Here is a 14,752-nt window from a genome sequence, read left to right as displayed (position 1 = left end):
GATCAGAGGCAGGATCACGTGAAGTAAGACAACAGGTTAACGGCCACACAGAACTTCTGAAGAATGGCAAGCTCCAGCATGGGTTACCAGGCCGAATTGTCACATAAGCACATGAGATTATAGTGAATTACTGCCGTTTTCACTCATGTCTCCAACTTCATGGAATGCATCACTTACCTTAGCCACCTTTATGATGTCAGGAATGTGTAGGTAGGCCTGGACCGGGGGTAATCCCTTCCCTATGAGGTAGGCCTCATCCGCCTTCTGTCTGTGCACCTGCCCAGTGTCTTGCTCAGAATAGACGGCCACTGTCCTGATGCCGAGCTCTGTGCACGCCCGGAATACTCGGGTGGCAATCTCACCTGCACAGGGGGGACAAACACAAGTCAGAATTCACACAGGACTGAGAAGCAGATGGCACACCACAATGTTATTCCCACTGTGGTCTTTGTGGATGTTGTGGACTCTTGAGATGGCAGAAAATACATTGATTACTCTTACCGGTAATCCGTTTCCCATAAGCCCATGACAGCACCTGTGAGAGATCCTCCCTCTTCCGGACAGGAAACAGGAACTTCCCAGATCTTTAAAAGGGTCCTCTGTACTCCACTGCTCAGTTTCTGACAAGATTCCTAGGACCACCAAAACACCTATACACAGTGGAACGTAACACCTCATACATAAATATCTTAAATATATGCCATTCAGTATATCTCCTCCATAACTTCTATGAAACTAAATATATATGTACATACTTTATTTATTTATTTTTTGGGAGGGGAATAATGTAGGTGCTGTCATGGGCTCAAGGAAAACAGATTACCGGTAAGAGTAATCAATATATTTCCATTACCCCCCATGACAGCACCTGTGAGAGATTAGACTAGATCATTTTAGGGTGGGACTACCGCTTGCAGCACCTTTTTCCCAACGGACAGGTCCTGAGCAGAGAATAAGTTCAATCTGTAATGTTTGTGAAACGTGGTCGGAGAGTTCCAGGTCGCAGCTCTACAAATTTGGTATAAGGTGGAGAGGCAGATAAGGCGGAAAGCTCCCCCACTCAGATGTTAAATGCAGTCTTGTAAGACAACATTCTTAAGGAAATATAATCTATGGGCTCTATTAAGAATGCTATTATTTTCCCTTATAACCATGTTACATTAATTTGACTAGCCAGGACATCTGGGGACTGCCCTACCATAAGGAGGTCATCTAGATATAGAATTATGATAATGCCCGATCTCCTTACTTGTGCCATCACCTCTGCCATTAGTTTCGTGAACACTCTTGGCGCTTGTGATAATCCAAAGGGGAGAGCTCTGAATTGTAGATGAGCTATCGATTCTCCAATCCGTAATGCCACCCTGAGAAATTTTTGAGATAAATGATGTATGGGTACATGGTAGTAGGTGTCTTTTATGTCTATAGAGGCCATCACGCAGTTGGAGAATAGGTGAAGAACTGTTGATGTTATTTATTCCAGTCAAAATTTTTGGTATGCTAAATACTGATTGAGCGCTTTTAGATTTATTATGGTCCGTTAAGTCCCGTTGGCTTTGGGGACAAGGAAGAGAGTCGAATAAAATCCTTCCCTTATTTCTCCCGTGGGAACCGGTATTAGTACCGACTTGGTCAGTAGATTTTTTACTTCTTCCATCAATGCTGCTTGCTTTGGCGAGTGTTAATTTAAAGCAGTGATTTTCTTTCTTTTCGTGGAAGCTCTTTGAAATCTAGGCGGTAACCTTTCTTTATAATATTTCTTATCCAGGCACTCGATGTGATATTTTGCCAGACTTCAGAAAATAAAGAAAGATGACCGCCCACCTGAGGCCTGGCGTCATTTCTGAGACACATTTGGGGTTTGAGGTTTGGATTTGAACAACAAACCCTTTGATTTGCTACTTCTCCAATCACTACCTTTCTTTTGGTCCCCAAAGCCCCTTTTTTTCTCTCCACCCCAAAATGGCTTTCTTTGTTTGGGAAAAGCTGGTACTGGAAATCCCTTTTTTCTATCCGACGCTTTGCCTGGTATGTCATCCAATGCTGACCCGAACAAGAAATTTCCCTGGCAGGGAGGGCGCATAATTTAGATTAGGATGCCACATCACCCTTCCATCCCTGCTTCAACCAGAGGGATCTCTTGGCAGAGTTAGATATTGTACTTGCTCTAGCCGATAACCTTAGTGCATCCGCCGAGGCGTCCGAAATAAAATCTACTGCCTTTAGCACGGTAGGTATCGCCTCCAGTAATTGCTCTCTTGGGGTCTTATTCACTATATGCGATTCTAATTCTCATAACCAGACTTTAAGCAATCTGGCCACTGAGGTGGTTGCGATATTAGGCTTAAAAGACGACGTGGATGCCTTCCAATTTTTTTTCTTAGATAGGTGTCCGCTCTCTTATCCATTGGATCCTTAAGGGATCCTAGAGCTTTAAAACGAAGTGCTGATCTTTTATTCACTTTTGCTACCGGGGCGTCTACCCTAGGGACATCCTGCCAGGCCGCAATTTCTTCACCATTTAATGGGCATTTTCTTTTAACAGCTCTAGGGATAAAGAACTTTTCATCTCGTTTGTCCCATTCACGTTTAACTAGTCCTTTAATGCAATCCTGAATGGGGAATACTCTAGCTTTTCTTGGACTCAGACTCTCAAACATTTCTCCTTGTCTGGATCTATACTCTTTCTCTACCTCCATTGTGGACCTCACTGCTTTTAGTAATAAAGCTGTATCCTCCACTTTGAACAGCGGCCTCCCCGCAAGATTTTCAGAGGAAGACTCTGAGCTTGTAATTTCTCCTTCTTCCTCTGAATCAGACTCAGTAGTGTCACATTCAATCACCTGAGTTTTCCTATATTTGGGGACGAGCCTAGAAGTGACTTTTTAAATTGTTCCACAGAGGAACGAACCTCCATTTTGACTAAATCCTGAATATTCTGGAGTAAGGATGGGGATTCTTCTGCTACCAATTTATCCAGACCCGGTTGACAACAAGCTTTGGGGTAAGATGGGCTCAATTTTCTTTTGCAAATTCCACATTCTCTGGGTTTAGTCTTCTGCGTAGCTTTTCTTGTGGCCTCCTTAACCTGTATTAACACATAGCCCATGATCAGCTACCAAAAGAAAAAAAAAAAAAAATCTTCTAAAAAAGAGATAGCAGGGATAATCCTCTTACCCCCAGGAGTACCATGCTGGATTCGGAGTTCAGCTCCCGTCTTTCAGTGCGCTGTTGCATCTCCCCTTCTTCCTGCATTTTGCATGCATTCAAGGGGTATGGAAGGAAGATCTGGCCATCTGGTCAAAGCCTGCTTCTTCCTTCCATGCTGGTCGGTGTCCTCTCTTCAAAAAGGCCACCCACCGCCCGCCATGTTTCTTGGCCCCTCCCCTTCCTGTTTAGGTGGAACGCACATGTCACTTCCCGTGCGCCCGAAACAGGCCTGCCGTTAACCACGAGGAGAGGACGACTTCTCCCCCCTCTTTGCCGAACTTCGCCGGCCGCAGACCGAAGGGTACAAGGTTGACACCAAGGATCCCCCCATGGCACAATGAAGAGGGAATCACTGTGCTTTACAGCGTCTCCTAGTGGAGACTTACGCCATCAGGTACCTCCACTAGGCCTAAGGTAATTACCCTAAAGGTCCTGCAGCCCCCTAATAGACCTGGGAAAGAACCATCCCCCCTGTCCTACGTACAGGAAACAGGAAGAAACTGAGCAGTGGAGTACAGAGGACCCTTTTAAAGATCTGGGAAGTTCCCGTTTCCTGTCCGGAAGGCGGGGGATCTCTCACAGGTGCTGTCATGGGGCGTAATGGAAATACATTGATTACTCTTACCGGTAATCTGTTTTCCATGAGCCCATGACAGCACCTACATTATTTTTCTCCCAAAAAGATTTAAAAAACAAACAATTACATATATATTTAGTTTCATAGAAGTTATCTTAAAGAGGAGATATACTGAATGGCATATATTTAAGATATTTATGTATGAGGTGTTTCACTGTGTATAGGTGTTTTGGCGGTCCTAGGAATCTTGTCACAATCTGAGCAGTGGAGTAGGGAGGACCCTTTTAAAGATCTGGGAAGTTTCCTGTCCGGAAGAGGGAGGATCTCTCACAGGTGCTGTCATGGGGCGTAATGGAAAACAGGATTTTCTGCTGTGGATCAAAAAAAACACAGCCAATCTGCCGCCAACAGAGTAGCAAAAATGCTGCGGATGGCCCATGCTCCAAAAGCACTGCCGTGGTTCTACACGTTTTTTATTGCTACAATTTTCCTAAAGGAGTCGTCCACCTTTTATTAAAGGGGTACTTCCATTACAAACAATGGGGGCATATCGCTAGCGTAAGCCCCCATTGTCTAATAGGTGCGGGTCCCACCTCTGGGACCCGCACCTACAATGAGAACGGAGCGGGGAAATGAACAAAGGGCGCACTGCGCATGCTGGCCGCCCTCCATTCATTACTATGGGGCCACCGAAAATAGCCGAGCGCTAGCTTGGCTATTTCCGTCTGTCCTATAGAAATGAATGAGAGCAGGGGCCGCACGTGCGTGGTGCACTCCCATTCACTTCTATGGGAGCAGCGCTTGGTGGTGGACAGACCCCGCGAAATCCGGGGTTCTCCAGCCACAGCTCTCCCTGCTTCGTTCTCGATTATAGGTGTGGGTCCCAGCGATGGGACCCGCACCTATCAGACAATGGGGGCATATCCTAGCGATATGCCCCCATTGTCGGTGATGGGAATACCCCTTTAAGTGATGGTCCGTCCCCTGATCATCGGGATCCAACACTCCACACCCGAAGCGATCAACTACCTCTTTGTAATGGACCACTTTAGAAGCAGCACCACAATGACAATATCAGTCCACAAAGTACATGTGGATGTCTACTTCCAAGGTTGGAGCTTCTGGCATACAGCTGATCGGAGGGGGTACCGGGTGTTAGCCGCCCCCCACCCCACCATCAGCTTAAAGGTGTTCTGCAATTTTTTTAAACGGATAATCTATCCTCTAGATAGATCATCAGCATCTGATCGGCGGGGGTCCGACACCCGGGACCCCTGCCGATCAGATGTTTGAGAAGGCAGCGGCGCTGGCAGTAGTGCCGCTGCCTACCGCTGGCCCAGTGACATCACGACTAGTATTAATGGCCTGGGCGGGGCTAAGCTCCATTCAAGTGAACAGAGCTTAGCCCCGCCCAGGCCAGTGAGACTAGTCATAACATCACTGGGCCTGAGGGAAACAGCGAGAAGGCAGCGGCACTACTGCCAGCACCGCTGCTTTCTCAAACAGCTGATCGGCAGGGGTCCCAGGTGTCAGACCCCGCCGATTAGATGCTGATGATCTATCCAGAGGATAGATCATCAGTTTAAAAATACTGCAGAACCCCTATAACCTGAGGGAAGGCCATCACTTAAAGGGAACCCGTCACCGGGATTTTGTGTATAGAGCTGAGGACATGGGTTGCTAGATGACCGCTAGCACATCCGCAATATCCAGTCCCCATAGCTCTGTGTGCTTTTATTGTGGAAAAAAAAAAACGATTTGATACATATGCAAATTAACCTGAGATGAGTCCTGTCCCTGACTCATCTCACATACAGGACTCATCTCAGGTTAATTTGCATATGTATCAAATCTTTTTTTTTCACACAATAAAAGCACACAGAGCTATGGGGACTGGGTATTGCGGATGTGCTAGCGGCCATCTAGCAACCCATGTCCTCAGCTCTATACACAAAATCCCGGTGACAGGTTCCCTTTAATAAAAGGTGGACCGGTGGTAAATGTCCTTTGTGGAGACACCCCTTAAGATGACCCACATACTGGGTGAATAAGACCTTCTGGGAAATCTAGAGAATCCTGGAGAGAGGTTCTGGAGGTGACTGACACGGGAGGGGTAGCATCACTTTATAACTAGACAGATGCACTGGTAGCGGCTGGGAGAAGCAGCACACACCTACCTTTTCTCATCAGGAGTAGTGGGAATATGTACTTTTATTTTGCCAGATTCTGGATCAGCACCTCTCCTGGAGGTGGAACTTCACTGTGAAGCGCTCTCTGCTGCCCTCTGACCGCTGTCACGGTCTCCTGGTTGAATGTGACAGCTGTCACTCAGAGCAGATGGACCTGCATGGAGCACACACACTGAAGCTCCTCCTCCAAGGCACTTACAGGGCTAGAACTGGGCAGAATAAAACTTCATATTAATGCTAATCCTGATAATAAAAGCTACACAGAAAAGATATGTTTGTCCAGCTTTTCCCACCCCTGGCATAAAAGCTTAACCCATGAATTGCCCTAGACCACCAGGGATCTTGACATTAACCCCTCCACTTCCCTAGACCACCCAGAATTCTGGTAATAAACCCTTCACTGCTCTAGCCCACCAGGAATTCTGACATTAACATATTCACTGCCAAAACCACAAGGATCAGGACATTAACCCCTTCACTGACCTAGACCACTAAAGGTCCTGACATAACCCCTTTAGTGCCCTAGACAACCAGGGATCCTTACAAAAACTTTTAACTACCCCAAAAATTCAGGGATTCTCACATTAACCTCTTTATTGACATAGACTACCAAGGAGCCTGCCAAACCCCTTCACTGCCCTAGACCACTAGGGACCCTGATATTAGGACATTAACTATCCTAGACCACCAGGGATTTGGACATTAAACCTTTTACTACCCTAGATGAACAGGAATCCTGCTATTAACCCCTTCATTATCCTTGATGACCAAGGATCGTGACGATAGAGCTCCTTTGCTGCCATAAGGCCGCAAGGACCCGGACATTTACCTCTTCACTTTCCTAGACCACATGGGAGCCTGCAATTAACCCCTTTCATTGTTTCATTGGCCTAGATGACCAAGGATCATAACTCCTTCACTGCCCTAAAACCTTCAGGGACCCTGGAATTTACCTCTACACTGCTGTAGATCACCAGGGAGCCTACCAAATCCTTTCACTGCCCTAGACCACCAAGGATCCTGGCAATAACCCCTTCACTTCCATAGAACACCAGTTATATTGACATTAACTCTTTCCCTGTACTAGGCTAACTATTCCTTCCATCAGAGTCATATGGAGGCCTCTATGGATCTGACCCACTCTTTTGGTATACGGTCAGTGAAGCTGTATATATAAGTTCGGTGCACGTGCAGCGGGCGTTCCCTGTGCATTCCACAAACTCAGTGTTGTGAACACACCCTCAGTGTGCAACATGCCCAGGTGCCATAACTGCCCCACTCATCCGCCACAAAGCCTCAGCGGGCACATTGGCGGAGGGTCTGTCAGCCTGGGAGCCATTATTAGGGGTACAGGATGAATACTTCAGGTTCTATATCTGCAGCACTGTCCTGCTGGTGGTGGTGGGGGGGGGGGGGGGGGTCTGCAGGTAACTTTACAGAAGTGGTGCATCCAGGACATACCCAGCAGTGTCTGTGGGAGGAAGCAACGATCGCAGTGCACTAGTTACCTCGGTTGGCCACCAGAACTTTCTTGATGGGCTTGTACTCCACATGCTGGCTGCTCTGGAAGGCTGTGTTCAGCACTGAGACACGTTGAACAGAGAGGAAGCGTAAGCCTCCCTTCACACACCGCAGCATCTGGAGAGGAGACAAGACACAAGAGATCAGCGGCAGGCGACTCCACTGGGACCGCTCACTTGTCCGGCAGAAGCCGCGCGCACGAGAACGCTGCGATGAAGGGACGGGACGGGCGTCAATCAGCTGCGATAGTGCGGCTCCCCGTGCTCCCCCCGCTGCTCCTCACATGGATGACACTGGTGACAGGGGAAGACTCACGGACGACAGTCTGCAGAGGGAGTGTCTGCGTCCACAGGACAGGGGCCGCCATATTCTAGAAGACCGGCTTGTCACTTGCCTATAGGCAGGGGCGTGTCCTCCGCGCTCATCCCTAGAATATTTAAAGGCTGGGTGTGCATGAAGATCGAGCAGATACGGCTGCGGGAGGAGCTGGCGGTGGGAGCAATGTATGCCATGCCCAACTGATGGGGAGAGGAAAGCGGGGCGGGAGGGGTTAATACTGCAAAATCCTGTCCTCCGCTGGGGGATGGGCATAGAGGTGTCGTGGCCATGGAGCTCTGGCTGCTTCTTACGTCCCCTCCTAGCACATTCACTCCTGGTTCACATTCAGCTGAGGCATGCCAGCTTGTATATGTGAACTGCATTGTATACATGAGATGCCAGCTTGTATATGTGAACTGCATTGTATACATGAGATGCCAGCTTGTATATGTGCACTGCATTGTATACATGAGATGCCAGCTTGTATATGTGCACTGCATTGTATACATGAGATGCCAGCTTGTATATGTGCACTGCATTGTATACATGAGATGCCAGCTTGTATATGTGCACTGCATTGTATACATGAGATGCCAGCTTGTATATGTGCACTGCATTGTATACATGAGATGCCAGCTTGTATATGTGCACTGCATTGTATACATGAGATGCCAGCTTGTATATGTGCACTGCATTGTATACATGAGATGCCAGCTTGTATACAGTTGCAAGAAAAAGTATGTGACCCCTTTGGAATGATATGGATTTCTGCACAAATTGGTCATAAAATGTGATCTGATCTTCATCTAAGTCACAACAATAGACAATCACAGTCTGCTTAAACTAATAACACACAAAGAATTATATGTTACCATGTTTTTTATTGAACACACCATGTAAACATTCACAGTGCAGGTGGAAAAAGTATGTGAACCCTTGGATTTAATAACTGGTTGAACCTCCTTTGGCAGCAATAACTTTAACCAAACGTTTCCTGTAGTTGCAGATCAGACGTGCACAACGGTCAGGAGTAATTCTTGACCATTCCTCTTTACAGAACTGTTTCAGTTCAGCAATATTCTTGGGATGTCTGGTGTGAATCGCTTTCTTGAGGTCATGCCACAGCATCTCAATCGGGTTGAGGTCAGGACTCTGACTGGGCCACTCCAGAAGGCGTATTTTCTTCTGTTTAAGCCATTCTGTTGTTGATTTACTTCTATGCTTCGGGTCGTTGTCCTGTTGCAACACCCATCTTCTGTTGAGCTTCAGCTGGTGGACAGATGGCCTTAAGTTCTCCTGCAAAATGTCTTGATAAACTTGGAAATTCATTTTTCCTTCGATGATAGCAATCCGTCCAGGCCCTGACGCAGCAAAGCAGCCCCAAACCATAATGCCTCCACCACCATACTTCACAGTTGGCATGAGGTTTTGATGTTGGTGTGCTGTGCCTCTTTTTCTCCACACATAGTGTTGTGTGTTTCTTCCAAACAATTCAACTTTGGTTTCATCTGTCCACAGAATATTTTGCCAGTACAGCTGTGGAACATCCAGGTGCTCTTGTGCAAACTGTAAACGTGCAGCAATGTTTTGTTTGGACAGCAGTGGCTTCCTCTGTGGTATCCTCCCATGAAATCCATTCTTGTTTAGTGTTTTACGTATCGTAGATTCGCTAACAGGGATGTTAGCCTTTGCCAGAGACTTTTGTAAGTCTTTAGCTGACACTCTAGGATTCTTCTTCACCTCTTTGTCTGCACTGTGCTCTTGCAGTCATCTTTACAGGATGGCCACTCCTAGAGAGAGTAGCAGCAGTGCTGAACTTTCTCCATTTATAGACAATTTGTCTTACCGTGGACTGATGAACAGCAAGGCTGTTGGAGATACTTTTATAACCCTTTCCAGCTTTATGCAAGTCAACAATTCTTAATCGTAGGTCTTCTGAGAGCTCTTTTGTGCGAGGCATCATTCACATCAGGCAATGCTTCTTGTGAAAAGCAAACCCAGAACTGGTGTGTGTTTTTTATAGGGCAGGGCAGCTGTAACCAACACCTCCATTCTCATCTCATTGATTGGACTCCAGTTAGCTGACACCTCACTCCAATTAGCTCTTGGAGATGTCATTAGTCTAGGGGTTCATATACTTTTTCCACCTGCACTGTGAATGTTTACATGGTGTGTTCAATAAAACCATGGTAACATTAAATTCTTTGTGTGTTATTAGTTTAAGCAGACTGTGATTGTCTATTGTTGTGACTTAGATGAAGATCAGATCACATTTTATGACCAATTTGTGCAGAAATCCATATCATTCCAAATGGTTCACATACTTTTTCTTGCAACTGCATGTGTACTGCATTGTATACATGAGAGATTCCAGCTTATGTATACAATGCAGTAGAAGATATGAGGCATGCCATCTTTAGTATGGCTTAGTATTAGTATGCGTAGACTGCTTAGCTTAGTATTAGTGTGCGTAGACTGCTTAGCTTAGTATTAGTGTGCGTAGACTGCGTAGCTTAGTATTAGTGTGCGTAGACTGCGTAGCTTAGTATTAGTGTGCGTAGACTGCGTAGCTTAGTATTAGTGTGCGTAGACTGCGTAGCTTAGTATTAGTGTGCGTAGACTGCGTAGCTTAGTATTAGTGTGCGTAGACTGCGTAGCTTAGTATTAGTGTGCGTAGACTGCGTAGCTTAGTATTAGTGTGCGTAGACTGCGTAGCTTAGTATTAGTGTGCGTAGACTGCGTAGCTTAGTATTAGTGTGCGTAGACTGCGTAGCTTAGTATTGGTGTGCGTAGACTGCGTAGCTTAGTATTAGTGTGCGTAGACTGCGTAGCTTAGTATTAGTGTGCGTAGACTGCGTAGCTTAGTATTAGTATGCGTAGACTGCGTAGCTTAGTATTAGTATGCGTAGACTGCGTAGCTTAGTATTAGTATGCGTAGACTGCGTAGCTTAGTATTAGTGTGCGTAGACTGCGTAGCTTAGTATTAGTATGCGTAGACTGCGTAGCTTAGTATTAGTGTGCGTAGACTGCGTAGCTTAGTATTAGTGTGCGTAGACTGCGTAGCTTAGTATTAGTATGCGTAGACTGCGTAGCTTAGTATTAGTGTGCGTAGACTGCGTAGCTTAGTATTAGTGTGCGTAGACTGCGTAGCTTAGTATTAGTGTGCGTAGACTGCGTAGCTTAGTATTAGTATGCGTAGACTGCGTAGCTTAGTATTAGTGTGCGTAGACTGCGTAGCTTAGTATGCGTAGACTGCGTAGCTTAGTATTAGTATGCGTAGACTGCGTAGCTTAGTATTAGTATGCGTAGACTGCGTAGCTTAGTATTAGTATGCGTAGACTGCGTAGCTTAGTATTAGTATGCGTAGACTGCGTAGCTTAGTATTAGTATGCGTAGACTGCGTAGCTTAGTATTAGTATGCGTAGACTGCGTAGCTTAGTATTAGTGTGCGTAGACTGCGTAGCTTAGTATTAGTGTGCGTAGACTGCGTAGCTTAGTATTAGTGTGCGTAGACTGCGTAGCTTAGTATTAGTGTGCGTAGACTGCGTAGCTTAGTATTAGTGTGCGTAGACTGCGTAGCTTAGTATTAGTGTGCGTAGACTGCGTAGCTTAGTATTAGTGTGCGTAGACTGCGTAGCTTAGTATTAGTGTGCGTAGACTGCGTAGCTTAGTATTAGTATGCATAGACTGCGTAGCTTAGTATTAGTATGCGTAGACTGCGTAGCTGTCACAACCAGACAGCTGAGAAGCTCTGACAGAGGCCTTTCAGAACCTCCTCCTTGAATTTCTGTGTTGTGGTATTCAGCTCCTCCTCTCGTCAGCCTCTCTCAGCTGTCATGTGTTAGGTGCTTCTCTTCTCCAGAAGGCTTTTCTGAGCGGCTTATATTACTTCCTGGAGTGTGTGTGCACGCCGATCTGTCCTCCTGTTTGCGTCAAAGCTAAGTGTACCTTTATCTGTTTCTGAGGTTGCTACTAAGACTGTACCACCTTTTCTCTCTGAATTTTCGGATGTCTTCTCTGAGAGTGGAGTTCAGGATTTGCCCCCGCACAGGGAGTACGATTGCCCTATTAATCTCATCCCAGACGCCAAGCTGCCTAAATCTCGTTTATACAATCTTTCCCAACCTGAGAGGATCGCTATGCGTGCTTATATCTCTGAGAGTCTGAGAAAGGGACACATACGACCCTCAAAGTCACCTGTTGCCGCTGGTTTTTTCTTTGTTAAGAAAAAAGATGGTTCTTTAAGACCTTGTCTGGATTTCAGGGAGCTGAACAGTATCACTATTCGTGACCCTTATCCGCTTCCTCTGATCCCGGACCTATTTAACCAGGTTGTTGGGGCTAAAGTCTTTTCCAAATTAGATTTAAGAGGGGCATACAACCTGGTCAGGGTCAGAGAAGGGGACGAATGGAAGACGGCCTTCAATACCCCTGAGGGCCATTTTGAGAATTTGGTTATGCCTTTTGGTTTGATGAATGCCCCAGCCGTTTTTCAGCATTTCGTGAACAGCATTTTTTATCATTTGATGGGAAAATTTGTATTGGTGTATTTGGATGACATTTTGATTTTTTCTCCCGATTTCAAAACTCATAAGGAACATTTACGTCAGGTCTTGCTCATCCTGCGGGAGAATAAATTATATGCAAAACTGGAAAAATGTGTGTTTGCGGTTCCAGAAATTCAATTTCTGGGGTTTCTTCTCTCCGCTTCTGGTTTTCGCATGGACCCCGAGAAGGTCCGCGCTGTGCTTGAGTGGGAGCTTCCTGAGAATCAAAAGGCGCTGATGCGTTTTTTGGGCTTTGCCAATTATTACAGGAAGTTCATTTTGAATTATTCTTCTATTGTTAAACCACTCACTGATATGACCAGAAAGGGGGTAGATTTTTCTTCTTGGTCAGTAGAGGCGCGTAAGGCTTTTTCTGATATCAAGGAGAGTTTTGCTTCCGCTCCCATCTTGGTGAAACCCGATGTTTCGTTACCCTTCATAGTTGAGGTTGATGCTTCTGAGGTGGGTGTGGGGGCGGTCTTGTCTCAGGGTTCCTCTCCTGCCAATTGGCGACCGTGTGCCTTTTTCTCAAGAAAACTCTCCTCCGCAGAGAGAAATTACGATGTGGGAGATAGGGAATTGTTGGCCATCAAGTTGGCTTTTGAGGAATGGCGCCATTGGCTAGAGGGAGCCAGACACCCTATTACCGTATTTACTGACCATAAAAATCTGGCCTACTTGGAGTCAGCCAAGCGTCTGAACCCGAGACAGGCCAGATGGTCGTTGTTCTTTTCTAGGTTTAATTTTGTTGTCAGGTTCCGCCCTGGAGTTAAGAATGTGAAGGCAGATGCCCTGTCACGTTGTTTTCCGGGAGGCGGGAATTTTGAAGACCCGGGTCCCATTTTGGCTGAAGGTGTGGTGGTCTCTGCTCTTTTTCCTGAATTGGAGGCAGAGGTGCAGGCAGCCCAGTCAGAGGCTCCTGATCTTTGTCCTCCTGGGAGGTTGTTTGTGCCTCTCGCTTTAAGACACAAGATTTTTAAAGAACACCACGATACGGTCCTTGCTGGGCACCCGGGGGTAAGAGCCACACTGGATCTCATCGCTCGGAGATTCTGGTGGCCTGCGCTTCGTAAGTCGGTTGAGGGTTTTGTGGCAGCCTGCGAGACTTGCGCTCGTGCCAAAGTCCCTCATTCACGGCCATCAGGTCCTCTCCTTCCCTTACCCATTCCTTCCCGTCCTTGGACACATCTGTCCATGGACTTTATCACGGACCTGCCTCGTTCCTCGGGGAAGACTGTGATTCTGGTGGTGGTGGACCGTTTTAGCAAAATGGTGCATTTCATCCCTTTTCCTGGTTTGCCCAATGCTAAGACGCTGGCGCAGGCATTTGTTGATCACATTGTCAAATTGCACGGTATTCCTTCAGACATAGTCTCTGATAGGGGCACGCAGTTTGTTTCCAGATTCTGGAAGGCTTTCTGTTCTCGCTTGGGGGTTCGGTTGTCATTCTCTTCTGCTTTCCACCCGCAGTCGAATGGCCAGACAGAGCGCGTCAATCAGAATCTGGAGACATATCTGCGTTGTTTTGTGGCGGAGAATCAAGAGGATTGGTGTTCTTTTTTGTCCCTTGCTGAGTTTGCTTTAAATAACCGTCGTCAGGAGTCCTCTGATAAGTCACCATTTTTTTGGTGCATATGGGTTTCATCCACAGTTTGGGACTTTCTCGGGAGAGGGGTCTTCTGGTTTACCTGATGAGGACAGATTCTCCTCGTCTTTGTCATCTATTTGGCAAAAGATTCAAGATAATCTAAAGAGCATGAGTGAGAGATATAAGCGTGTGGCTGATAAGAGACGTGTGCTTGGTCCGGACCTGAATGTTGGTGATCTGGTGTGGTTGTCTACCAAGAATATCAAATTGAAGGTTCCCTCCTGGAAGTTGGGTCCTAGGTTTATTGGGCCTTACAAAATCCTGTCTGTCATCAATCCTGTTGCATACCGTCTTGATCTTCCTCAGACTTGGAAGATCCATAATGTTTTTCATAAGTCCTTATTGAAACCTTATGTTCAACCCATTGTACCCTCGCCTTTGCCGCCTCCTCCGATTATGGTTGATGGGAATCTTGAATTTCAGGTATCTAGGATTGTGGATTCTCGTCTTGTCCGCGGTTCTCTTCAGTACCTTGTTCAGTGGGAGGGGTATGGTCCTGAGGAGAGGATGTGGGTCCCAGTGACGGACATTAAGGCCTCTCGTCTCATCAGGGCTTTCCATAGGTCCCATCCTGAGAAGGTGGGTTCTGAGTGTCCGGAGTCCACTCGTAGAGGGAGGGGTACTGTCACAACCAGACAGCTGAGAAGCTCTGACAGAGGCCTTTCAGAACCTCCTCCTTGAATTTCTGTGTTGTGGTATTCAGCTCCTCCTCTCGTCAGCCTCTCTCAGCTGTCATGTGTTA

General features: G+C 46.5%; 1 protein-coding gene across 3 annotated transcripts in view; it reads right to left on the bottom strand.

The window, feature by feature from the left end:
• The window catches only part of PC (pyruvate carboxylase), a 405,325-nt gene that overhangs the window by 305,451 nt on the left and 85,122 nt on the right, over positions 1-14,752 (bottom strand). For all 3 annotated transcript variants that reach the window (XM_044270882.1, XM_044270881.1, XM_044270880.1), the window contains exons 2-3: positions 7,485-7,614; positions 178-362 (exon numbers count right to left, since the gene is read on the bottom strand). In XM_044270882.1, coding sequence (XP_044126817.1) covers positions 178-362; positions 7,485-7,614 — 315 coding nt within the window. The remainder of the gene's footprint in view (positions 1-177; positions 363-7,484; positions 7,615-14,752) is intronic.

This window comes from Bufo gargarizans, chromosome 10, assembly GCF_014858855.1.
Source record: "Bufo gargarizans isolate SCDJY-AF-19 chromosome 10, ASM1485885v1, whole genome shotgun sequence".
NCBI lineage: Eukaryota > Metazoa > Chordata > Amphibia > Anura > Bufonidae > Bufo > Bufo gargarizans.
This window is presented reverse-complemented; position numbering and strand designations above follow the sequence as displayed.